Source organism: Nelusetta ayraudi, unplaced genomic scaffold (genome assembly GCF_046127955.1).
Source record: "Nelusetta ayraudi isolate G7.1 ecotype Tasmania unplaced genomic scaffold, CSIRO-AGI_Nayr_v1 ptg000108l, whole genome shotgun sequence".
NCBI classification, from domain to species: Eukaryota; Metazoa; Chordata; class Actinopteri; order Tetraodontiformes; family Monacanthidae; genus Nelusetta; species Nelusetta ayraudi.
The window spans coordinates 273,872-299,008 of record NW_027466158.1 but is presented as its reverse complement, the minus strand read 5'-3'; the positions used below and the strand labels follow the sequence as shown (position 1 = coordinate 299,008).

Sequence of the window (25,137 nt, the reverse complement as noted above, 5' to 3'; positions counted from 1 at the left end):
AACACTAACTGTACATGTTCTTATCTATCTTTTTCTTGTTATTCTTTTGTGAACCTGTTCAAACTAAGCTAAACTGGATGTTTTAGTTTCGGTCTGAGGTGCTTGTCCGACCTCACCGCCTCTGTGTCTTGGTTCACAGATCACCACGTGCTCTTCCAAACCTATTTGTCCGAGTGTCAGCTCTACCTGGAGGCCGTCCCTGCCATGTTCCGCCTGGAGCTGCTGGAGAACATCTTCTCCCTCCTCTTCCTGTCCACCACTGACTTTGTCCAGCAGGTCCGCAAAGACGCAAACGCAGGAGACGTCGCACACGTGGGGACCAAAGCTGAGACTGATGAGCGGAAGGACGCCACGCAACAGCAACAGCAGCAGCAGCAGCAGCAGCAGAGTCCGAGAGCCCAGCACGCCCACCTGGACCTGGGCCGCCTGCTCCAGGGCTGCACGGGCTTCCTGGCCGACGTGACGGCCATGCAGGGCTTCCTCAGGCTGCTGAAGGAGGGCCTGGAGGGCATGTGTGTGGTGGGCCAGGAGGAGGAAGGTCAGGAGGCGGGGCGAGCGCTGCCCCGGGAGGCCGAGGCTGCCGAGAGCCTGGGCTGCTCGGTGACGGCCGAGACCTTCGGCCCCCGCCTGCAGAGCCTGTCCAAGCGCACCGCCGAGGCCCAGTGGAGGCTGCAGATCATCAGCAGCAACCAGGCCAGCGCAAGCGGTGAGAATCCCAGACACACAACATTGCAATGGTAGCTGCGGGGGCGGGTCAGATTAATCGTAACTGCGGGACCCATGCACCAAGTTCAGTGTCAGACTGCACGGGTCTCACCTCCACCATCGCCCGCAGGCCTGGAGAGTCCGGCGCCGGTGTCGGCAGTGAGCTCGCCGCTCACGTCCCTGACGCGCAGCAAGAGCTGGAGCCTGAGGCGCCGCAGGCGGGCCGGCCGCCACAGCGTGGAGAGGCAGACGTCGGCCGAGAGGCTCGGCGGAGACGTCAGCACCGGCACGTCAGGTGACGGCGCGTGACAGCATCACCTCCTGCACCTCGCTCCGGGGTCGTTCACCTTTCCGCTGACAAAGCTTTACTGCTTTGCTTTTCATGCTCAGACGGTGGAGCAGGCAGCGCCGCCTGCTGTGCAGAAGTGGAAGCGTGTCCCTGTGGAGGCTCCCACAGCTGGCTGGTCCCTGCCATGCTGGCGCCCCCTGAGTCCCTGCTCATGTCCTGTATCCGCAGGGGGAACTTCATGGAGGCTCATCAGGTCGGCACACAGTCTCTTTAGAAGCACAAACACTCACACAAGGGCTGTGTCTCAATTCCGGGTCTGCAGACTCCGTCGGCCAGGTCCTTCGTAAGAACCCAAACCCACCTCCCCGGTGACCAAATGGGACGCTCTCGCCTTTGCCGTATTTCCTGGTTGCTTCGCCCGCCATTCCCTACGGCTGGCCGACCCCGGAAGTGACGTTTTTATAGCATCAAGCTAACCATTACTCAGCATTAACGGTCACATAGTTTAACTGAATTTTGGGGGTTTTGGTTTCACATATATGACGTTGGATGTTCAAATAAGTAAAAACCCTACGATAAAAACTTTTAGGTGAAATTTCAATACTTAAATTCATATGTCGTGTCTTTGCCAGCAGATGGCGCCATTTCAGCTGACTTCCCAGGATCCCAGGATGCTTTGCAGTAGCATGCAAAGCATCCTGGGATACGGGAGGCTGCAACAGATAGTAGCGGTGCATTTGAAGGGGGCATTTGGAGCATCCAAAGTAGTGAATTGGGACAGACCTTCCCGCAGTGTTGTGACGTAACTGGCCTTCAAATGCAGCCTTCAAATGCAGACCCTGAATTTAGACACAGCCAAGGTGGTTTCATCTTGTTTGGTTTCTTTGTTGTTTTTATTATATTTTCTTTTTGTTTTATTTGTCATTGTTGAGTGATTGCCATTTTGCCACTAAAAATTAGAGCCTAGAATTGACATGAACACTGACACGTTTGTGTCCCCCCCCCCCCCCCCCCCCCCCCCCCCTCAGGTGTGTCTGGTCTTCGACCTGGAGTCGTCGGCCTGCCGCGGCGAGCTGGTCTTCATGGAGCGCTACCAGGAGGTGCTGGTGGAGTTGGGTCGGGTGGAGGCCAAGATGGAGAGCCAGTCCATGTCGTCGTCCTCCTCCTCCTCTGAAGGGCTGGGTGTGGCCGCCACGCCAGGCACTGGGCGGAGTCGGGTGGGCAGCAGCGGGAGGTCCACCCTGCAGGCCATCGGCAGCGCCGCCGCCGCAGGTGCCAGCACTCTGCAGCTTCATGCAACACGTTCAGAATTTACTTTAAAAATAAATCAATCTGCAATCAGGATTTCAATGAATGAAATAGTAGTCATAGTTTGTTTTCAGCTGAAATCTACAATAATGAAATTGTGTGCAATCATCTGACAAAAAAGAATAGTTTAAAAACCTCACACACAAATTTGTACGATACATCCTCTCTCACACAATAAAAATAAACCAACGCTGTAAACGATGAAATGCAGCAGGCTGAGCTAAGGATTATTTTTACATTAGATTTAGATTTGATTTGACTGTAGCTTGTGTTGTGTGTTTGCCTCCACAGGTGTGGCTTTCTACTCCATCTCCGACATCGCCGACCGCCTCCTCAGCACGCCGGCTCAGCCCCTGCCCACCCTGGAGGAGGGCTACTGGCTGAGCCGCTGCGGCCCGGATCCCTCCGGCCTCCTGCAGGCGCTGCTGGACGAGCTCAGCCCCGCCGCCATGGCCGCCTTCGACCTGGCCTGCTGCCACTGCCAGCTGTGGAAGACGTCGCGCCAGCTGCTGGACACGGCCGAGCGCCGGCTCAACGGCAGCCTGGAGGGCCGAGGTGCGTAGAAGCAAGTGTCGTGATTGGCGGCCTGTTTGAAATGTTTGTCTTGTCTTTGTCTCGTTTTTGTCCAGTCATCGTGTCAAGCTGTAAGAAGGAAAAACAATCGTTTTCTTCTTCTTGTTTGATTGGTGCTCAGGAGTGAGAGTCGAGCCGACGGCGGCCCACGCCGAGGGAATCTGTGGATTCCCGCTGCTCCTGCAGCACATCACCAAGATCCTCAATCATTCACCTGCTAACAAGGCCTCCGCAAAACCTGGTGAGCACAGACACGTGTGAAAAGTGGCCCCCTGCCCTGCCGGGGTCACATGACTCTGATGACTCCAGTCAATTCAGTAAACTTTATTTTTCCGTAAGTTAAAAGTGTCGGTGCAGAGACATGACAGGCGCATTTACAAATCCATTCATACATAAAAATTCAGAGGTGAGCTCACTCATACCATAAATACGCTTCAAAAAAAGAAGACCAAAAGATAAAAGACAAGTGCAGATAAGGGACCCACGGTTCAGCTCAGCTATTAAGCAGGCAGGTGGAGGTGTGCAGGAAGCTGGAGGAGGCTCTCTTTGTCCTTAGTAGGAGTGACCTGTACCTTCTTTCATTGTTGACTGTGAGTGGGGGTGTGATAGAGTGGCTGTGGTGGAAGTGAATACGTTTAGCCACAGACAATTTTGCTTGTCCAGTTCACTGTGTCATCGGTGTATTTGATGATGCGTTGTGAGGTCTTTCCTGGAGCTGGTGCTCCTGCAGTCGTCGCCGTACAGAGTGAAGAGAGGTGGAGAGGACGACGGGAGCCTCGAGGTGAGCCGGTGGATGGCGTCCGAGCGGAACTGACTCTGCCGTGGTCCATCTCTCCCTAGAAGCTGCCGGGGAGGATCAGAGCTGCTGCAGCCCGTTTGGCTGCAGCGCCCAGGAGGTGCTGCTGTGCTGCCACCCGTCGCTGCGCCAAGAGAGCATCGGCGGCCGGCTGGGCCTCGTCCAGCGCCTGGAGACCACGCTGCACGTCTTGAGCACAGCCAATGATGCCACAGGTCAGTCTTGAAAACTCCTCCCCCCGCCCCTACCTCGTCCCGCCTCCTTCTCCATCCGTCACAGACTCGCGCAAACGCCGTTTTTTTTCCCCGCTTTGCTTGCCAGCAGAGGGCAGCGCAGGCAGCGCTCTCGTGGCGCTGCTGGTGGAGCAGGCGGCCCTGAAGCAGGCGGAGCTTGACGCTCACCCCGTCCGCTCCAGCATGAAGCAGCTGCTGCGATCTCTGGACCAGCTCTGCCCCTTCGAGCCGGACGGGGATCCGGCCCGGCCCGACTACGTTCGCAGCTTCCTCGACTACGTCAACACGTTGGCGTCTGTGTTGGTGCGCAGCCTCGGCTCTGAAGGTAAGGGAGCCGTTTGTGGGGGGGTCAGGAAAAAGGCTCCAGGTTTGAGAGTTAAGGGCGGACTTGTTATTTCCTTTCCGCCTCAGACCAGAGCAGTGAGGTGAAGCTGGGAAACCCCCTGCTGGTGCTGCTCCAGTCGCCCTTCCAGCTTCTGTCCCACCTGCTGTTTGACAGACAGGTGTCGCCTGACAGGTAGGTGCTGTGGTGACCTCCCAACAGACTCTTCAATCAGTCAGTCAGTCAGTCAGTCAGTCAATCAATCAGTCCCCTTTTATTTGTAAAGCGCTAAATCACATCCAAAGGTGTCTCAAAGCGCCAAGAGAAAACCAACTGGTCCTCCCAGCTGAACTGTCAGGCCTTAAAGGTTAACTGTGTAGCCGAATATTCAGAGAGTTTGAGAAGAAACAGCAGCTGCGTTTCCATTGCCCCTAGAATTGAGCGAAACCTAATTATCACAATAAAAAAACTGGTAATGGAAACACCTACATTTCGAAAAACCTCTCAAATATTGCGAAAAGGTTTTGACGCATTTACGCGTCAACAGACATGACGTCCGGGGTCACGTGACAGTTCACTTCAAGTGAAAATGGCGCGTTATGTTTGGATGGAGAAGGAGACGGAATATTTTTTTTCCATTTTTTATAAAAAATATAGCAACCATTCTTGACGGCAAACAGGCGTAAACAAACAAAAGCAATCGGAATTCTCGTAAATCTCGCAGAACGAGATTTTTACAAGAATTACATCCCACGAGACGTGATTTTATGAGAATTACGGCTTCACACCATTCAGTGGAAACACCTGCAAATCGCAGTTGTACTTTTTAGAAATATCGCTTTTATTTTGCGAAGAACTGTCATGGAAACGCAGCAAGTGACATAAAGTGGCTACGTTTTTGATTGCAGCGCTTTCTCTCACCCTCCCTCTCCCGAGCTTGCCAGTGAACTGCACACAAAGGTTTCATTTAATAAGGGGACTGGAGCCCTGATCTTGTACTCTTGGTTGTGTGGCGCCCCCAGGCTGCTGTCGCTGATGCAGCAGGAATCCCTGCGTCTAAGCGTTCAGCAGGTCATCATCCAGCGCTGCTGCAAGCCCCTCCCAGCCTGGACCTCCTGCTCTGGCCCCGCTGACCCCGACTCCGGCCCGGCCCAGAACCCTCACGGAGTGTTCGGCGTGGCCAGCTTGTCGGCGGCGCTCCAGCAGCACGCCCGCGAGCACATGTGCCCCCTGGTGGCCCCGGAGCCTCATCCGTCCGATCCCGGCTCCGAGTCGGAGGCGTCGGTGGAAGATCACCACTCCGCCACCTCCTCCAGCCTCTCCTCCGCCTCCCCTCCCTCCTCACAATCCACCTCCCCCTCTTCCTCTTCCACCTCCTCCTTTTCCTCCTCCTCCTCCACCGCCTCTTCATCGCTACCCTTCCTCCTCACGCCGTCGGCTCTGTCCTTCCTCAAGTCTCGCTCCCCTCTGCTGGCCGCACTCGCCTGCCTGAGCGCCAGCAGGCGGGAGTCGCCCCGGACGCCCTCCTCTGGCTGGTCCGGGTACTTCCGCAGCGGCCGGCGGGAGGCCGTCGTTGACGCCGAGCAGATTTCGCGCGAGGCCGACGCCCTCCTAAAGGAGTTCCCCGTCCTGCGCTCCTACCTGCATGCCATGGCCGAGCCCGTGCTGGGTGGCGGCGGTGCCGGCGGGCCTTGCGAGGGCGAGGAGGGCGTGGCCAGCCTGGGGGCGGCGCTCTGTGGGAAGGCCCTGGTCGGCCTGCTGCTGTCGGGGCCGCAGGAGGAGGCGGCGCAGGCCGTGGCTGCCGAGGCCTTCCAGGGGGCTCTGACCTCCGGTGACCTGGGCCGCGCCCTCGGCCTGCTGGAGATGTACGGGCAGAGCTGCAGCCAGGAGGGGGCGCTAAGAGACCAGCTGCTTGCCTGTGCCGCCCTGGAAGGTAAGCACATTTTCGCTTTATACTAAGGATCCCACATTGGGGCAATTTGAATAATTGCAGCAGCATATACAGTGCAAAGAGAAGAAAAAAAAGATATATGAATTTCAAAGAAATAAAGAAATAAAATCACATTTTCATAGAGGAAGAAAGGAAAACATTAATGTTAATATTAATATTCAAAACAGCACTATGATTTATTTTAAGTCTAACTGTGCCTCTCTTAAATTAAATCAAAATGGTTTTTTTTCCCCCTCAATCTAGATGGAGGTGAAGGTGTGAACCAGCTGTTCCGGGTCCAGAACGCCGACCTGCGAGCTCGTGTGGCCCTGCAGGCCCTGGAGCGCTGGCCCCTGCCAGCCTGCAGGGACCTGCTGGAGTTCTGCCTCAACGACGGCGACACAGACGCGGCGCTGAGAGCCGAGCTGGAGCTCAGGAAGAAGGAGCTGGACGTCTATCACTGGGTGAGTGCTGCGTGAGATCGCCCTGACGGTACGCAGGCGGGATGAAGAAGAAAGTCATTGTCTCTGCAGAAAGCAGCAGGCTAACTGCTAGCCAAGCCAATTGGCCTCCTTTTACCATTTCTAAGAATCTCCCTCTCTTTCATTTTGGCTGCGGCAGATGATGACCTCCAACACTCTGCTGCCCTGGTCGACCTGGCAGGAGATGAGAAGCGAGTCAAAGGTCAATCCGGAGTCCCTTTTATCGGTGATGCTGGAGGCAAAAGTAGGTCAACGTCCCGTTCTCGACGCACGTCTTTGTCTGCCAAATTCTGCCTTTTGTTTCAATTTGCAGGCTTAACCGAATGTCGCTGAAACGTTTGCCGTTTGCAGGAGTTTGTGCTGTGTACCCAGTGGGCGGAGCTCCATCCCGTCTCTCAGGAGCTGGACCTGCAGCTGAAGACGGAGCATCTGCTTCACTTGCTGGAGCAGGAGCAGACGGACGAGGCCTTCCAGGTGCTGAACGTCAATGAACTTGACAGGAAATCCTTCAGAACCACGTGGAGTTAAAGGTCTAGTGTGTAGAATTTTTAAGGAGGCCCGCCTGACAGCATGTTTCCTACTGAGGGAAGTGTCAGGCACGCCTCCTTAAAAAAAAATATGGCGGCGCCAGATGCCAGCTCACAAAGAGGCAGCTAACTTGCTCTATGTTTATTCTTATATATATGAGAACCGATGTAATGGTAGGAAAACCAAATTATTATTGAACTGTGGGCCAATTTGTACACCTTGGACCTCTAACGTTAATTTGATGACGATGATGATGACTATGATGATGATGATGATGATGATGATGAGTGTTTGTCGCCGGGCTCCAGCTGCTGGAGGGCCTCTCAGACGGCGGCCCGGGACTGGACGTGTGTGAGCGAGCTCTGGACGGCCGCCCCGGCCTGTCGGCCTGCCACTTCCTGGCCGACTACCTCACGCTGCACTTCGAGAGGCAGGTGTCTCCGGCCCGGCGCCAGCACATCCACGCCCTCCACCTGGGCTCGAAGGTTGGTGAGGGGGGCCGGGGAGCTGCTGCTGCTGCTGCTGCTGCTGCTGCTGCTGCTGCTGTGTCTCCAATGCTGCTCTGAACTAAATTGCACGCTGAACTTTTTTTTTTTATTTCTTGATTCTCTTTTTTCCCCCCTGATAAACAAGTTCAGTTTTTTTGCATTATCATCCGATGCAGGTTGTGACACGACTCCTTTTTCATTTGAGTTTTTTTATTGGGAATTTTTCTTTTAATGTAGTTGCAAAACCCAAAATAATACATTAAAGGAAAAAAAAAAGAAAAGGAAGTAAAAATGACAAAATTACAACATACGGGAATCTCTTACAAAATAATCCAAACCTTATTCAGTCTTCTTTTTTTTTTTATCTTAGTCAAGTCATGTATTTTTTAGCTGTTTAGTCATTTATATACTTGTCAGGACTCATTTTAAAAGGAGTGATCCAAGAAATTAACACTTCACAGTAAAAAACAATGAAGTGTTTTCTGTTTTCGACCAGACACTGAACTGTGCTGCTCTGAACGTCTCCCTCTTCCCTCCACAGATGCTGCTCACCCTTCCTGCCGCCGCCAGGCAGGACTACTTCCCTCTCCTGTCCGAGCCCCTGCTGATGCTGGAGCAGCTGCTGATGAACCTGAAGGTGGAGTGGGCGGACGTTGCCGTGCGGACGCTGCGGAGCCTCCTGGTGGGTGAGGAGGCCGGCTTCACGGGGCAGGACGTGGACAAGCTGCTGGAGCAGTACGCTGGCAAGGCCCTGGACTTCCCCTGCGCCCCCAGAGAGAGGTCCCGATCCGGTCAGTGCACCTAGTCACACACACACACACACACACACACACACACACACACACATCGTGTCTATTTGTTGCAAAGTTGTTTTTCAACTGGGACGATGATCAGACTGTCCAGCTGCCACTTCCTGTTCCTGTTCTAGCTCCATCTCTGTCTCCTCAGAGGATGCTGATTGGTCTGGCTTGTCCCGCGACTATAAATAATTCAGCCTGAGGTTTTTCCAGTCGAGATCTGTGAGAATTCAGGCGTCATCGCTCAGAGATTCGGCTACCTTACAAGATTACTTTTTGTTGTTTTTTCTTTGTGCACCAGATCTGTAGATACACACACACACACAGCTTACTTACTGGTACTGTTATTAATGCTATGCTATAAATTCTAATGGCTTCTTTTAAGGCATGTACTTCAGACACCAAGGTGGTTTCAACATGTCCGTTTGTAGAAAAGGTAAAAAACAAACTAAGGAGTCAAGACGTCGAGAGAGAAAACGGTCTTGTTATTTGTATGTCCAGTGATTCTGAAAAGGGCGCAAAATGGCCTAAAGAATCCAACAGCTGATAGAATGATTCAAACCGATTCAAAAAGGGACTCAAAAACAAAACAAATTGAAGACCGTTTGCCCGCTGGCTTCACCAATTCCAATATTCACCGTTTCAGCAAAGTCCAACCTGGTCTTTGTCTGCCATCACGTTTGCACAGGCGTGTCAGAACCTTTTATGTAGTACCAAAAACTGCCAGCAGGGGTCATGAACACGATGACTTGACTTAAAGTGAAACAAATACATAAATAATAAATAATTATAGTAAATACAAAATTCCTCCTATATAAATAGCTGATTTTTCTCCTCTGTTGGACTACATGTTGCTGTAATTATGTAAACGTCCCCAATGTGGGTTAAATAAAGTCATTCTATTCTATTCTATCCTATTCTAAATATGTTTTCTAAGATGTGTGTGTTTGTACAGACCCACAAGGCTGCGCTGCTGCGGTTGGTAGTGATGTGAATGCGTCTAAAAAATCTCCCTCAGTCCGATCTGTTCAGTCACCAAATAGGGGCCGCGCAGTTTTCCAGTGTTCTGACCTCAAGCAACCTGCACTTGGATGCCATGCCTGAAAACCATATCTTCGCCTTCCAGATTCGGTGATCAGCCTCCAGGAGGCGCTGCTGCAGTGTCCGGCGCTGGACAGCAGCTCGCTGTCCTCGGCCAGAAACGAATCTCCAGTGTCCTCGGCCTGTGAGTAGCGAGTTCAGTCGGGCCGGAAAAAACATGAAATGAATCCCTGCACGTTGTCAACGCCGTCACTGTGTGTGTGTGTGTGTGTGTGTGTGTGTGTGTGTGTGTGTGTGTGTGTGTGTGTGTGTGTGTGTGTGTGTGTGTGTGTGTGTGTGTGTGTGTTGCAGGCAGCACTCCGACACACAAGGCGTCCTCCACCAGCACGGATCGGGACTCGTCGGAGAGGAAACGACCCTCCGTGGCAAAGTTCCAGCCTCCCAATCAGCCGCCGGCCCGAAAGAACTGGGTCCCCGACACCCAGCAGCACGTCTGCATGGTCTGCCAGCGCGAGAGGTTCACCATGGTGAGGGGCAGGGGGAAGCGGGAGCGGGTCGTCCTCGCTGTTTCAGCTGGGATGTGGTGTGTGTGTGACTGTGTATTTTCATGCCCTTGCAGTTCAACAGACGGCATCACTGCCGCAGATGCGGCCGGCTGGTGTGCGACGCCTGCTCGGAGCGCAGGATGGCCGTGGAGGGCTGGCCCGGCGACCAGGTCCGAGTGTGCGACCAGTGTTACTCCTACTTCCACCCGGAGTAAGTGGGAGGGAGCGGAGGCAGGCGGTGCCGATACCGGCGGTTGAGTGCTGTGATACGTACTCATAAAAAACGTGACGGCACCACAAATGGTGAAAAAGTGAACAAAAGTGGCATCAGTGCATCCAAACCAAATCACCTTATGTTTTCCTGCAACAGTGTGCCTCTGGACTGCGTGAACATTTACTGGTTGGGTAGGGCTGTGCGATTAATCGGTTTTAAATCGAAATCGGATTTATTCGTCCAGACGATGTTGAGAAAAGGACCTCTTTTTTACAGAATGTGAAAGTTTTGCACTTTATTCATTCGTCGTCGTCGTTCAAGATGATAGAAAAACCTTTTATTTTGAAAGCGATGTTTGGTCAAAGTCTGCTACGGTTGTCACTTTATCCACAGAGGGATTCATTTGTGCTTGGTTCTTAAATTTTCACTTTATTCCCAAATAAGGGAACTTTGTCTTTGTTTATGAAGAACATGCTCACTTTCAAGTGAAGTTCGGTTGTCACTTCATTGATGCCTGGGGATTCATATTTGTTTGGTCAAAAAGACTGTAAATGTCACTTTACTAAACCCAAGGAGGATTTACAGTATGTTTCAGTTGCACTATATTCCCAATAGGGAAATTTGTTTGCTATTTTTCTTTGAAAATGAAGATAAAATATTTGAAATGATTTATTCCATTGTCTTTTGTAGTTTTACCAAAAAATTTAAATGGAAAATTGAGTTTTCAGAGGGGAAAAAAAAAATCAAGATTTTATTTTTGTCCAGCAATGTAAGTGCTGTTTGTTTGATTCCCCCCCCCCCTGTGCAGCTCCGACAGTGAACTGGACCCAGCAGAAGGTAAATAAAACAACACCTCAGAGCCGCATCGACGTTCCCTCGTTGCGCCGACTCCAATCTGACTGACTCTGACGTCTCTGACTCTGGCTCAGCCGTGTTGGGGAGCCCCGCGGCGGCGGCGACGGCGGCGACGGCAGAGAATGACGAAGAGCTGGACGGGACGCTGCGCCTGCCCGAGGTGCTGCAGCAGCACTTCCAGCTCAGCACCAGCGCCGCACAGAACCAGCTGCTGAGGAGCGAGTTCTACTACGAGCAGGTGGGGACTTGGACTCGCTGCCACTTCCTGTTTCCGAGCCGGCGGCGCAGACGAGCTGCCGCAGCTTGCAGGGCTCATCAATTACACATGGTGATCGTCTTTGTGCTCCCCCCCCCCCCCGGCTTCATCTCTTTTGCATGACCCTCCCCCTCCCCTCCCCACCCAAAAGGCTCCCAGCGCCTTCCTGTGCGTGGCCGTGCTGTCGCTGCACAGCGACCAGGCGGCCTGCGGCCACCGGCTCATCCGCCACTGCCGCTCGCTGTCCCGCAAGCTGACCAACCCGGAGGTGGACGCCTGCCTGCTGGCCGACATCATGCGGCAGCTGCTCTTCAGCGCCAAGCTGATGTTTGTCAAGGTGGGCCGCAGCCAGGACCTGGCCGTGTGCGACAGGTGGGTTCTGGAAGGTGTGCGGTGGAAACGGGTAGTCTGACGTCCCGGGCGTGTTTTGCTTTGGACAAATTTTTTTTTTTTTTTTTTAATTGCAGTTTTTCGTACCACCCACAGCTTGTGAGTGAGTGTTGAACCAATTAAAATACCACTACAAAAATCAGGATTACCACTGGAAATATGAACATTTTCGTTTCAAATCTTTTTATTATTATCTTATTTCACCCACAATACAAAAAAACCCCGACAATTATACACTGAACACGAGTATCGTAATTGTACCCAAAACATTACAAAAGATTCCCCAGGATGGGCGATGGAGTGCAGGTGGTGTCAAAAACCTGTTATCTTGAAAAAGGAAAATAAAATAAAATCTTGCAGAAAAGAAAATACATAGATGTTTTTGTAAATTAGCAAATTTTAAAAATAGGTCACGAATTAGGAGTACTCTCACTTCTCCAGGCATGACTCCACCACTGAGTATTAGACCTGTGGGGGAGCTGCTGAGTCAGAGGAAAGACCTCCAGGTGGGTGGCAGACGTGCTTGAGCAGCGAAACCGCAGCTGTGTTTCCCTCAGGTCGCATTCTGACAGCAGCCTGTAATCAGAGCCCAACGCCCGACACGTTCTCCATGGTGTCAGTAGGACGCCAGCACAAACAGCAATTAGCAGGTGGGCTAAATCCCGCCGTGCAGCGCCCTTAAACCCACTTCTCGGAAACCGCGCAGGTGGTTTGTTTACCATTAAAACGACCTGCGTTCCGCTCATGCTTGTGTCCTCTTCGCATCCGCAGCTACATCAGCAAAGTAGACGTGCTGAAAATTCTGGTGATGGCCAACTACAAATACATCCCGTCGCTGGACGACATCCTGGAGATGTCGGCGGTCACGCGGCTCCGCAACCAGCTGCTGGAGGCGGAGCACTACCAGCTGGCGGTGGAGGTGAGCGGTCGGTCCGGGTCGAGACCTGGGGGGGGGGGGTCTGGTTGGACCCGGGTCGAGACTGGCTTCTGTGTTTCCCAGTGGTGTTGTTATTGATTCATTCATTCACTCATTCATTCATTATGAGTTCACACGATCCTACCGTAAGCTAGCGGCATCAGGTAAATCTTAGATGTGAAGAGGCGTGGACATTGGTCATGTGACCACCCTCAGTGCCACAGTCGGTGTAGCGTTGACCTGCAGGTGCGACGGCCTTGAAGGTCATCACATCAGATATCAGATTGCAGCGGTTGTGATTCAGATGTGATTTTTTTTTTTTTCTCCTGTGTGTGATATCAGCAACATTGACGCTGATTATTAGAATAATTATTATGAAAACCACTGTTTTCAGTGATATAAGTATCACTAATTGCACTAAATGCTATGCCAAACAGTCACTGATATACATAAACGAATTATTTTCTATTAATGTTACTTCAAAACCAATGTAAGCAAAATAAATATCAGAATAAATTCATTTCAGCATGAACTCTGCCCAAGAGGAGAACTACAGTCGGAGCAGGCTCAAAAAGCTGATGTCTAAAAATGGTCTTCAGCTTTCAGACAGTGAGACAGTGAAAAGTGGACAGCGAGACCATCCAAACACTTAGAGGAACTATTGTTAGACTCAAACACTGACAATGATTAGCAGTGACTCAGCCTTGTTGCGTCCTCTCCCCGACAGGTGTCCACCAAGAGCGGCCTGGACCCCAGCGGTGTGTGGCAGGCCTGGGGGACGGCCTCGCTCCTGGCCGGGAACCTGTCCGGCGCCCGGGAGAAGGTGGCCCGCTGCCTCAAGCCCCCGGTGGACCGGAACCAGCTGAGCCTGGGACCCCCGCTGCTGCAGGAGGTGGTGCAACACCTGGAGACCCACGTCTCGCCCGGTCTGGCCCCGGTGGGTGGAAACAGAAAGGAGTTCCATGAGCTGAACCACTCCTGCTGCATAATTTAGAATACTCATGCAGTTTTCATGCTATTTTTTTCTTTTCTTGCTGCTGCCGCTGCTGCCTGTTTTAAATGCCCTGAACAGAAAGAATAACAGACATCTCAAAAAAAGCTGAAAGTGACTGAAATGTCACTGCATTGACTGATGTTTGCACTTTTATAGACGGTCTCACTAATTACAACTCGGCTCTGGTTCAGTCGTGCCGTCGTAGTGACTGCAGGTCAACAACACGCTAAAGAACCCACACACGTGTGTGTGTGTGTGTACCGCAGTCCTCTTCCTCTCTGAGCCAATGACTGTGTTGAGGGCCGCAGCAGCGCAGCAGGTGTTGACCAGACTGAACCTGGCCCGGCTCCTCCATGCGACTCCACTGGAATCTCCCTCTCTGACTTTGGGCTCCGGCCAGCGTCTCTTTATAGGAACCATGTGCAGCGTGAGCCGACAGGCACACAATTACATAACCAGTGTTGATGATATTGATGCGACCTTACCGTGACCGCGGGACACGAGGCGGCTCAATCACCCACATTTTCAAGTCACAGTTCTCTGGAACGCTTTGACTCGACCAATCGCCGTCCTTTGTGGGGGAAGGGGCGGGGCCACGGCTGTGACAGAAACAGGAAGCCATCGCTGACACTTCTAATAAGAGAACAGGACCCTAGTTTTTTTCAAGTTAGTTCTGCTCACCAGGGGGCGCTGATTCCAAATTCTGTAGCTATTACCAACTGGCTCTGAGACGTCTAAGAAGAAACGGCAACCTCAAGTTGTTACATTTTAGATTGCAGTGCTTTATAACTTCAGCTATGGTAGCCTCATTGGTTTATTTGAGGGCGTGAGCGTTCATCCTGAATATGAAACGCATTGTCAGGCAGCCCGGATTGTCCACACCGGGCTTCCTTAGAAATGTGGTGGTGGAAGGAGACAGCTAACTGGAAGCAAGACCCTTGTCTATGTGTATTCTTATATACACGTAAGAACCGTTCTCAGTTCTCGGTTTATTACACTGTGAGTGTACACTTTTATTTATGTACTTACGGGCTCTGTGTTAAGCTTTTGCCTATATATATATCATAAATCAAGACAAATTTTACACACTGGACCTCCCTGTTCCAAGTCCTTCATGTTTGGACATGTGAAATAAACCTGTCTGTCTGTCTGTCTGTCTGTCTGTCTGTCTCTCTCAGCCCTGTGGTGAGGACATCCTGGCGTCCCTGCGGCAGCTGGAGGACTCTTTGCGTGAAGGCAGCGGTGGCGGCGGTGGCGGCAGCGGTGGTGAGCGGCCCGAGGTTGCGGCGCCGGGCCGCCCCGCCCACCAGGAGTGTCTGCACTACCTCAACACGTACGGCACTCACCTGGCGCTCGTCAGCTTCTACATGCGCCACGACTGCATGAGCGACGCGCTCGCGCACCTGCTCAGCAAGGTGAGGCCTGCTTCCCCGTCGCCGGCTTCCCCGGCTCCGCTGCATGTGCTTAAAGGTCAAGCGTGTAATATTTGGAGAGGAAACGGTGACATCGAGTGGTTGCATGTTGAATTGCGGCGCTCTTTCGTGCACCCTCCCTCTCCCGAGCTTGCCAGTGAACTTCAGTGTCTTCTTCTTCTTCTTCTTCTTTGTTGGTTTATTTGAGGACGCGAGCGTTCACCCTAAATACTCAACGCGCTGTCAGGCTGCCGGATTGTCCACACCAGGCTTCCTTAGAAATATGCTGGTGCAAGACGGCAGCTAACTGGCAGCACGACCCTTGTCTATGTATATTCTTATATATAAATAAGAACCGTTCAATGGGTAGCGAAACCAAATCATTTATATTGTGCTGCGTATATACACTTTTATTAAAGTTTTTATGTGCAGTATGTTCAGCTTCTACAAATTCAGAAATCAGGCACAATTTTTCACAATGGACCTTTAAGAAAACAAAGGAAAAAAAAACAACCTTTTTGGCACTGTTCCTGCAGCTAGATGGCAGCACCTGCAGCTACTTGCGCAGGGTTTCTTCCCTCCAGTCTAAATTCTTGCTTGTTTTGCACGTCGCTCTGGGTCAAAGCGTCTGCTAAATGAAATTGTCGAGTTGCAGGATTGTGTGGACTTCGTGTGTTCACTGTTCTCACAACAACTCGCCCAAAGGACCAAGTTTGAACAACCACCCGGTGCACTAACGCAGAGACGTCCGCGGGGACGTCCGCTGATCACGTGTCACCTGTGCTCTCTTGAACTTCTTATTGCTGTTTCTTTCCCTGCCTCTTCCACCGGGTGGCGCAGGAGTGCCCGGAGGAGGTGTTCCTGGAGGGCGTGCTGCAGCCCTGCCTGGAGCGCGGCCGCCTGGGGGCGCTGCAGGGCCTGCTGGAGAAGGTGGACCCGGGCCTGGAGCGGTGCGGCCGCTACCTCATGGCCTCCTGCCATTTCCTGCAGCGACGGGGATATTTCCACACTCTGTACCAGCTGCAGCAGTTCATGACGGTGGGTCTTCACTGCGCACCAATCACACGCAGAGGTCTGCCTTTTTTTTTTTCTTCTAAATTTTCGGCTGATTTCTGTTGTGCAGGACCACGTGCGTGCAGCCATGACCTGCATCCGCTTCTTCACACACGGAGCCACTTCCTACATCCAGCTGGGAGAGCAGCAGGTTCCGCCTCCTCCTTCCTCCTTCACTCGCTCCTCACGCACTGCTGCTGCCTGCCTGGCCGGCTGCCTGCCTGGCTGGCTGCTAACGCCTGACTCCGCCTCCCATCTCCTCCCACAGCGCTGGTTGGTCCGAGCCAAGGAGCACCTGAGGACGTACCTGCAGGAGCAGCAGGGTCGCAGCAGCGGCAGGAAGAAATCCCAGGTCAACTCCTTCAGGAAGACGATGTCATCCAGTGATGTGTCCAGGTTTGGAACGTGCTTATTAAAATTATTGTTTAACGAAACTTTGTACTTTAATTAATTCTTTATTTATTGATTTTTTTTGCTGTCTTTATTTATTGATTTTTTTTCCCCCTCTTTTTCTTTATTATTGCTTTTGCTAATTATGTGATACTATTCAAGTGTCTGCTTTTGTTTATACCACAATATTGTATTGTGTTGCCAGTTGTCCTCTCTGTCCCTCACTTTGGTCCGCCCACTATCCTCGCTTTCACTCCCTGTCCGTCCCTCAGTCTTAGCCAGGATCATATTAATAAAATAAATCTACTCAGCAGGTTTTTCCCTAAACCGACTTGTGTTTCCCGTTTCTGTTTGTCATTATGGCCAGACATAAAAGGAAATAAAAAACTTTTATAAATAAAAATCTACAGCTGACCCAGCTGGACTATTCAAACAGAAGGAAGCCGACTCCCTCAATGTCTTTAGCCCTCTGTTTGCAGCCGTACACCCACATCCTCTCCGCCCGTCGCTCGGTATCGCTGCTCCACGACTTGACGCGAGGCTCTCTTCTCCCATCAGGCACATCAACACCATCGAGCTCCAGCTGGAAGTGACGCGTTTCCTCCAACGCTGCGAGGCGGCGGCAGCCGCCGCCACCGCCAAGTCTCCACAGGCCGCCGCCCTCAAGTCCCCCGGGCCCGGCTCGCCGCCCACGCTGTTCGGTGGAAGCCCCATGAAAGTGGAGATCGCATGCAGGGTGAAAATCATTAACGACGAGCTGATTTTTTATTATTATTATTATTATTATTATTTTGAGTGGAAAGAAATGTTTGATTGAGACACGATCATCAGCTGTTGTTCCTGACTCGCCATGAACGTGTTTGCAGGTGATGCTCGGTGGAAAAAACATTGAGGAGGGTTTTGGCGTCGCATATCGAGTCATACAGGTAGGCATCACGGGACGCTCGTCATGTCATCGTGAGTGAACTGTTCCAATATGTTGTCAGAACTGAGATGCAGGAACGATGCCTCTAAAACTGATGAGATGAGATGGTTTGGCACTGGGACCAGTGTTAGCCACAATGCTAAGGTCGAGTCCAGCTAGCGTGCAGTGAACACAGAGGGAGCTCGCTGAGGAGCTTCGGTCGTCAGCAGCCCATCGAGAGAGTCGAGCCTTTGCTTTTGGGACAAAAATCAGACAGACAGTCCTTGAAAGTTGTGACTTCTCATTGTTCACCTCCTCCTCCTGCTCCTCTTCTCCCTCCTCCTCCTCTCCCTTCCCCTCTTCCTTCTTCTCCTCCTCCTCCTCTTCCATCCCCTCTTCCTGCTATTCCTCCTCCTCTTCTGCCTCTTCTACATCTTCCTCCTCCTTCTCTTCCACCTCCTCTCCCTCCTCTTCCTTCTTCTCCTCCACCTCCTCTTCCACTTCTTCTACGTCCTACTCCTCCCCTACCTCCTCCTTCCTCTCCCCCACCACCTCCTCTTCCTTCTTCTCCTCTTCCTCATCCTCATTCGCCATTCCCTCCTCCTCTTCCGCCCCCTGCAGGACTTCCAGCTGGAGGCCCAGGCGGTGTACGTGCGTGCGGGCCACCGGCTCGTCAAGCAGCGGCAGTACGGCGCCGTGCGGCAGCTGCTGAAGTGCGTGGGCGAGTCGGGCACGGCCACGCGCCACGACTGCGACAGCCTCGTCCTCAGCTGCGTCTCGGCGGCCGACAAGATCCCGGCTGACGTGAGTGACGGTAACGCTTCTCACCGCGGCGGAGTGACCTCACCAGCCAATCATGGCCTCCCGTCTTTTCTTTTGCTCTCGTTGTTGATTTCAGGCCAAAGAGCTGGAGGGTCTCGTCCTGGAGACCAAGAGCACCGAGACCAAGGTAACCGCTCCGATTTCTTTCTTTTGTCTTTATTTAGCGCAGAACAACGTCTGGCACCACCTTTAAACACGGCAAAGCTCCAACAAAGTGCTGGTCTTGGCAGGAGGCTGTAAACAGAGTGCTAACTAGACGAGGAATGTTTTTTTTCTGTTTATTTTGTATTTTTATTTTTCTACCTCGACGTGTTTTGGCGCTGTCTTCTTTCAGAAGCGCCACTGGGTGGCCTGATGACCCCCACAGGGTGGGCGTGGTCACCCTGTCAGGTTGGACCGGATGACCACGCCCCCTCCCGCTGTCACGGTGTGTGCGGCACGCGTGTGACGTCTCGACCCATCGTCACGATGCCGTCATCAGCTGTGATGCTGTGACGCGTGACCCCCGTGACCCCGGCTGCTGCTACTGCTGCTGGATAAGATGGGCGCCGTCAAAACACATTCACTACATCTGAGAATCTCACTGGCAATCTTAGATGAAGTGAATGTTTTTAATTTTCAGTTTCCTGGACTTCCTGAGAAGATGCATATTTTATGGGAATGTGGGACCTGGAAAATGTTTTTCACGAGTCTTGAAACCAAGCACAGCAATAGCAGTGAATGGATCGACATTGTGTGCACGACTGCATTTCCTGTCTCCAAAATAAGAGCACAATATTGACAAATTGAAGCCCGGCAGCACTGAAGCACCGACACATTTCACTCCAGATGATGTTTGTTGCTTTTTCCTCTTCTTACATCGACGTCCGTCCGTCCGTCCGTCCGTCTGTGTGCAGATCAAAGCCTACCTGCTGTGCGGCAAGCTGCGACCGGCCTACCTGCAGGCGGTCAAACTGGACCCGGGCCGAGCCGGGCCGCTGGTGCAGGAGGTGCTGCGGGCGGCGGAGGAGGCCCAGGACTCGGTCATGCAGAACATCTGCCGCCAGTGGCTGTCGGAGCACCACGACAAGCCGCCTGCGCAGCAGCGGCAGCAGGGCCGGCCCAGCGCCAGGTGACGCTTCCTGCCGCCACCCAACAGGAAGTGTGTGGAGGAGAGAGGTGAATGATGGCGGGAGGGGCAGGGGGAGGGGGGGCGAGCAATGTTTCTAGCGAAGCTGACGCTCACTCCCGCCGCTGCGCTTGAACGTCTCCGTGGTGGCCGCTTGTGAGGACAAGGCGACTTCCTCGCTCATCCTTTCACAATAAAAGTACCCGCTCGTTGGAAGAACGGAGAGATTGACCCGCTACCTCAGCCAAAAAGGGAAGAAAAAAATGTAAAAACAAAAAAAAACAACAAAATTGATGCAGACGTCGGCGAGTTAAAACAGCGAGACCCGCTTGTACCTGAAGAACATTTGCGGGCCGTTGAATCAATCTCGCTAGAGGGAGCAAGTATAAAAGTGAGTTTTTTTTGAGGCATTCCAACAACACGGTGACCAGCAGGCTCCAGGCTCCAGGCTGGGAAAGGGAGCCACTCGCATTCAACGTATGTCCTCGCATTGCTCACTTTGAAATCATGCCTCTTCCAGATCAAGTCTCTCAGTCTCATAGTGTTACTTTTTTTTATTTACATTTTTTATTTAAAAAAAAAAAAAAAAAAAAGGGATTCATGATCTGCTTGCTGCACAGCCTCCCGTCTGCTCCCAAAGCCGACGGTGGAAACGGGAGCGACGCCGAGCGCAGATGCACTGTGCTTTTAGCCGAATCACATGATTTAACACACGCTGAAGCTGCCTTCTGACAGAGTCCGGGGTCGAGTGTCGGTCTGGGCGGTGAGGTGGGAGTTCAGTTCGATCTCACTCGGGGCGATTTTCTTTTCTTTTTTTTTTTTTAATAAAGAAAAAAAGACGTTTTAGACACAGCACTCTTGCACTCTAATTCTCCCGAACTCGGACTGTTGAATCATCACTGCCGCACTTTATGCCTTGTACGAATTTAGAATTAAAAAATAAAACATAAACTGTCGGTTTAATAATAATGTGAAAGAAAAATGAATTAATTAATTTTGAAATGTGATTGATCTGTGCCCTGTACCTTAAAAATAATAATGATGATGATAATGATAATAAAAAAAAAGTAATCAATGTCAACATTTCGGAGTATGTGAGCAGCGTTTTTGTAATATTCCGGTTTATTCAAAGCAGTTGTAAACATTCAACTCTTCACATGAATGTAAATGTAGTAAAAGGCATGTGTCACTGGTATAAAACGCTCAGCGGGCCCGAGGAGGTTGTGGGAGGGGCCCGCCACAGCCCTTCTCTGGCGTGGTTCCAACTGTTGACTCGCTAAAATAGAAACGGAGACATCTCTACCATCTAACGTGGATTACAGTCATCACAAAAATACTGGATCGACAAATAGTCGCGGCTCGGACCCTCCTGGTGGTGTCGCCGAGCCCACCCCCACCCTCCCCCGCAGCCGCCCGCGCGGCCGCAGATCCTCTGTGACGTTACAAAAAAAACAGCCTTGCTGATAGTTCGTAGATGTGATAAATATGCTGGTCGTTTACCCTGGTTTGACCCTTCACAGCATCACAGCACAGCGAGTTGCTTTTTTTTTTTTGCCTTCACTATATTCACAGTTTGTCACAAAAATAAAGTCCCAAAGAGTCGTTTTTGCGGTTACATTGATAATACCTGCGAGTGCGAGGGCTCCGGCTCCCAACGCACCCCAGTTATTATGATGTAATTCCTGATATTTGGCACAAAAAAAGAAGCAACTTCACACGAGAAACACCTCTAATACCTGACTGCTCGTTGGGTAGGAAAGACCTCGAAAAAGTTAAGAGAACATCGAGAAGAAAAAAAAAAAAGAAGCTCCGTCCGGCTGAGGGTGGGGGCAGAGAGAGAGACGGCGCTCCTTCAGTTCCACTCGATTCCCAGGAGCTCGCAGCTGACGTCCCACAGTCTCCTGGCCGTCTCCTCGCTGCGGCCCTGGGGGGCCACGAAGGCGGGGGCGCAGTCGCTGAAATGACAGAGATCATCAGAGATCACCTGACCTGTCTGGTGCGTGCTGACCGACTGACCAGCGGCCTCGCTGTCTCCTGTCACCCTGCACTTGAGCGCGTTTCACTTTCCCCTTGAATCGGGCGCGATTAACTGCGCTGTTTCATCTCTGACCACTCGCTGCAGTCTTTCTCAGAAGCAGAACATTATTGGCATGGAGGCCATGAAATCATGTCAAGTGTGTGTGTGATATGCATGTATGTAGCTATCATATATGTATGTGTATATCATATATGTGTATGCATGTATATATCATAGATATGTATATATGTGGATATATCATATACATATATAGACAAATGTACATACAATGTGTACACACACACACACACACACGCGTGTCATGCTGTATGTATGTATGTGTAAATCATATATAGGTATTTATGTAATGTATGTATGTGTGTATATGTCTGTGTATATCGTGTACATATATATATATACAAATATACATACAATATGTATACACACACACGTATGTATCATGTATCTATGTGTATATCATATATATGTTTGTATGTTGTGTATATCGTATATGTATGTATGTGTATATATCATGTACATATATATATACAAATGTACACGCAATATGTATACATGTGTACGCACGCATGTGTGTATCATGTACATATGTGTATATCATAAACATATATATACAAATGTACACACAATATGTATGCATGTATACACACGTGTGTGTGTGTCATATACACGTATGTATGTATGTATCATGTACGTATGTGTATATCATATACATACAGTATATATATGTATACATACAGTATATATATATATACATACATATATATATATATATATATATATATATATATATATATATATATATGTGTGTATATATATATACGTATTTACAAATGTACACACAATATGTTTGCATTTATACACACACGTGTGTGTGTGTGTGTGTTCTTTCCTCTCCTACATCAGTGCGACTCTGTTCCAGCGTGGACCTCGTGGCCGCCTACCTGAAGTGTTTTCCAGAGATGGAGTGCAGCTCCTCCGCCACCGCGCAGTAGATGCTGGTCTGAGCTCCTTCCCGAGGCGTTTTTAGAAATATGGACAAGATGGTGAACAGCAACATCATCAGAGTCGAGTGTCTGGTCAGGTCAGAGTTCACCGTGCCCGGATGGACTGAGTTCACCGTCACGTTGGTTCCTGTCAAGAAGGGAAACGGTTTCCCCTGGGTTTAGACTGGTTACTGGGAAAGTAATCGGACCTTGTGTATCCCTTTATGTACTCCATCTCCCACACAGTGCGTTCACTACCCCGGGAACATCATGACGGGTGGCTAGGCTAATCGGCAGGCTAATATCGGGCTAGTTGCAGCGAGCTTGCCAATGCTCAGAAAAAGATGAGCACAAGTGCTCCTCATGCGGTTAGTCTCTTAACGTCAACGTGGAAACTTTTTAAAGGTCAAATAGGACCTAGGATAGGAGCAACATCGCCTCCTCAAAATGTTTCCCCAACACTGTTTACTGGACACACCCCCTCCGCTAATCTCCACCCGTCCGTTCTCATAGCTCCAGCGTGTTTGTCGACGCGTGCATGTTTTCCCAACGTACCTTGGAGCCTCCGCGCCAACTCCCGGGCAAACAGCACGTTGGCCAGTTTGCTCTGGCAGTAGGCCAAGCCGCTGTTGTAGCTGCCCTGGCTGTGGAGGTCGTGGAATCGTATCCAACCAAAGTTGTGCGCCAGGGACGACACCACCACCACGCGGGCCGGCGCGCTGCGCTTCAGCAGCCCGATCAGGAGGTACGTCAGCAGGAAGTGTCCTTCAGGGACCAAGCGGGAACACAAACCAGTGAGCCGACCTCAACGCTGACCTCTTGCTAATCTAATGTTATCCGCCGTCACTCTTGGTCGCACTGTGGCTAAGCTCCGCCCACCACCACTGCTCGCCACAGGACGCGTCGCCAATCGGAAGCTTCACCCCCCTTTACCAACTGGCAGTGAAAGTGTCTGGTCAGCCTAGATCAGGGGTCACCGACCTTTTTTTGGAAACCTGAGAGTCAAACTCTTATCAATGATATTCATCCATGTGCAGACACTGATCAGACATGGGCGACTCATGTGGCCCTTGGGGGGGGGGGGGGGGGGCGACGCGGGGCCCTTGTGGGTGGGGGTGGGGGGGGCGACCTGTGTTGGTGAACGCAAAGCCTTGAACTAAGCGACGGAGGCGAACCGTCTTTCGCAGTCTTACCCAAGTGATTGACCCCAACGTGCATCTCAAAGCCGTCCACGGTCTTCGTGTAGGGACACATCATGACGCCGGCGTTGTTGATGAGGATGTGAAGGTGGTCGACCTCTGAGCAGGAGGAAAGAAGGCTGTTTAGAGTCGGGGGGGGGTTCCTGCTCTGTGGCGCTGGGGCCTCGCGACGGCGACGACTCTGCACCCACCGCTCAGGAACTTCTGGGCGAAGGCTCTTATGGAGCAGGTGTCGGCCAGGTCCAGCTCCCGGACCTCCACCTCAGCTTTGGGGTGAGCGGCTCGTATGCTGGCCGCCGCCTCCTCCCCTTTGTCCACGTCCCGGCACGCCATGATGACCCGCGCCCCTGTCGTGAGGGCCACACGGCGACCAACAGCATTAAGACGCACTGTTCAGCAAATTGTCACGAGCTCGTGGAAATGTCTGCAGTTGCGAGTGACATGGATTCGCTCGCGCCCCGTTGACGAGATGCTGTAAACGTCGCGAGGTCATCCTGCCGCTGGGACCTGCTCACCTCTCACTGCCAGGTCCATGGCCGTCTCCTTCCCGATCCCAGTGTTGGCGCCGGTGATGAGCACCGTCTTGCCCTGCAGAGTGGTTGTGGACTGACACACTCCTCCGGCTGCATATTTCCTATTCCACACACACACACACACACACACCGACGACGACGACAACCACAACAGCGGCTGTCAACATGCTCGCTTTGCTTCGCTTTGCTGCAGAACCGGGCCAGGCCGCCTCCGTGCAGCTCTGCCCTCTGTAGGATTGGGACACACATGGGCTGCCGCCTGGCTTAATTATTCATGGAGAGAGCAGGAGCGTGTCGTACGAGCGGCGAGCACGGGCGCCCGGCAGCCAATCACCGGCGCCGAGCAATGCGCGCATGTTTAACCCCCAGCCCACGCCGAGCCCGCTGATTGGCCCGAGGAGCTGACGGACGACTCCCACTTCATCTCGTCGCAAAACTCCCACTGCTCCGTCAATATGGCTTATTGGTTCTTGCGTTGGTCGACATCTCCGTGTTTCGTTTTAATGCCATACGAAAAATAACGAACATGTGTATGTAACGCACGCGCTCGAACGCGATCGACGTCGATCACATGCGACGTGTGTCGTAAACGAAGCGGTGATGCGGTAACGAGAGCGTCGGTGCATCGCAATGTCCCGTCAGCCAAGCCGACAAGCCGTGATGGAATCACGGGAAGAAATGGGTGACATTGTCGTCGGCCGCTCACCTGATTTGTGGCGCGAACAGGAACACGACTATCGTCATCGCTCCGAGGCCCGCGACCAGTAGCAGCAGCAGCATCGCAGCGCCGATGTGCGCCTCTCGGTGCCTTCTTCCTGCAGGATGCAGATGATCTGTAGGCAGGCAGATCAGCTGATGTCAAAGCAGAAAGTGGGTGCACGGCGTAGTAAGGAGGGGGAGGCGGAGGACGCACCGCGAACGGAACCATGGGATTGTAGTTTATAGCGGGTGTCGTCCTGAGGGTCGACGTTTCCAGGTCCGCGAAGTGAATATACACTCGTACAGGAAGATCGTCCTGATACGCAGGACATAT

At 51.9% G+C, this 25,137-nt stretch overlaps 2 protein-coding genes across 5 annotated transcripts in view; one reads left to right on the top strand and one right to left on the bottom strand.

Moving 5' to 3' along the window:
- zfyve26 (zinc finger, FYVE domain containing 26) overlaps positions 1 to 20,432 on the top strand; it is a 24,726-nt gene extending 4,294 nt beyond the window's left edge. Inside the window, exons 12-43 of one of the 3 annotated variants that reach the window (XM_076048673.1) lie at positions 140 to 706; positions 836 to 1,000; positions 1,096 to 1,247; positions 2,023 to 2,266; positions 2,594 to 2,857; positions 2,997 to 3,116; positions 3,716 to 3,886; positions 3,993 to 4,229; positions 4,316 to 4,421; positions 5,249 to 6,159; positions 6,421 to 6,620; positions 6,778 to 6,882; positions 6,990 to 7,112; positions 7,475 to 7,651; positions 8,196 to 8,445; positions 9,578 to 9,676; positions 9,844 to 10,019; positions 10,112 to 10,248; positions 11,060 to 11,088; positions 11,181 to 11,344; positions 11,514 to 11,734; positions 12,524 to 12,671; positions 13,396 to 13,605; positions 14,841 to 15,077; positions 15,915 to 16,112; positions 16,198 to 16,278; positions 16,396 to 16,523; positions 17,076 to 17,253; positions 17,384 to 17,443; positions 18,043 to 18,225; positions 18,320 to 18,370; positions 19,140 to 20,432. In XM_076048673.1, the coding sequence (XP_075904788.1) occupies positions 140 to 706; positions 836 to 1,000; positions 1,096 to 1,247; positions 2,023 to 2,266; positions 2,594 to 2,857; positions 2,997 to 3,116; positions 3,716 to 3,886; positions 3,993 to 4,229; positions 4,316 to 4,421; positions 5,249 to 6,159; positions 6,421 to 6,620; positions 6,778 to 6,882; positions 6,990 to 7,112; positions 7,475 to 7,651; positions 8,196 to 8,445; positions 9,578 to 9,676; positions 9,844 to 10,019; positions 10,112 to 10,248; positions 11,060 to 11,088; positions 11,181 to 11,344; positions 11,514 to 11,734; positions 12,524 to 12,671; positions 13,396 to 13,605; positions 14,841 to 15,077; positions 15,915 to 16,112; positions 16,198 to 16,278; positions 16,396 to 16,523; positions 17,076 to 17,253; positions 17,384 to 17,443; positions 18,043 to 18,225; positions 18,320 to 18,370; positions 19,140 to 19,358 (6,311 nt within the window). In that variant the 3' untranslated portion in view covers positions 19,359 to 20,432. The remainder of the gene's footprint in view (positions 1 to 139; positions 707 to 835; positions 1,001 to 1,095; positions 1,248 to 2,022; positions 2,267 to 2,593; positions 2,858 to 2,996; positions 3,117 to 3,715; positions 3,887 to 3,992; positions 4,230 to 4,315; positions 4,422 to 5,248; positions 6,160 to 6,420; positions 6,621 to 6,777; positions 6,883 to 6,989; positions 7,113 to 7,474; positions 7,652 to 8,195; positions 8,446 to 9,577; positions 9,677 to 9,843; positions 10,020 to 10,111; positions 10,249 to 11,059; positions 11,089 to 11,180; positions 11,345 to 11,513; positions 11,735 to 12,523; positions 12,672 to 13,395; positions 13,606 to 14,840; positions 15,078 to 15,914; positions 16,113 to 16,197; positions 16,279 to 16,395; positions 16,524 to 17,075; positions 17,254 to 17,383; positions 17,444 to 18,042; positions 18,226 to 18,319; positions 18,371 to 19,139) is intronic. The other 2 variants (XM_076048674.1, XM_076048675.1) reach the window with 2 other exon arrangements.
- rdh12 (retinol dehydrogenase 12) lies at positions 19,936 to 25,137 on the bottom strand. 2 transcript variants are annotated; one of them, XM_076048689.1, is made up of 8 exons: positions 25,018 to 25,137; positions 24,811 to 24,937; positions 24,087 to 24,205; positions 23,763 to 23,918; positions 23,566 to 23,670; positions 22,928 to 23,137; positions 22,331 to 22,520; positions 19,936 to 21,306 (listed from the first exon to the last, which is right to left on the bottom strand). In XM_076048689.1, the coding sequence occupies exons 1-8, from the start codon at positions 25,133 to 25,135 to the stop codon at positions 21,204 to 21,206; spliced, it is 1,128 nt and encodes a 375-aa protein (XP_075904804.1). In that variant the 5' UTR covers positions 25,136 to 25,137; the 3' UTR covers positions 19,936 to 21,203. The 2 variants fall into 2 exon arrangements, with proteins under 2 accessions (XP_075904804.1, XP_075904805.1); XM_076048690.1 differs by lacking the exon at positions 25,018 to 25,137 and having other exon boundaries at positions 24,811 to 25,004.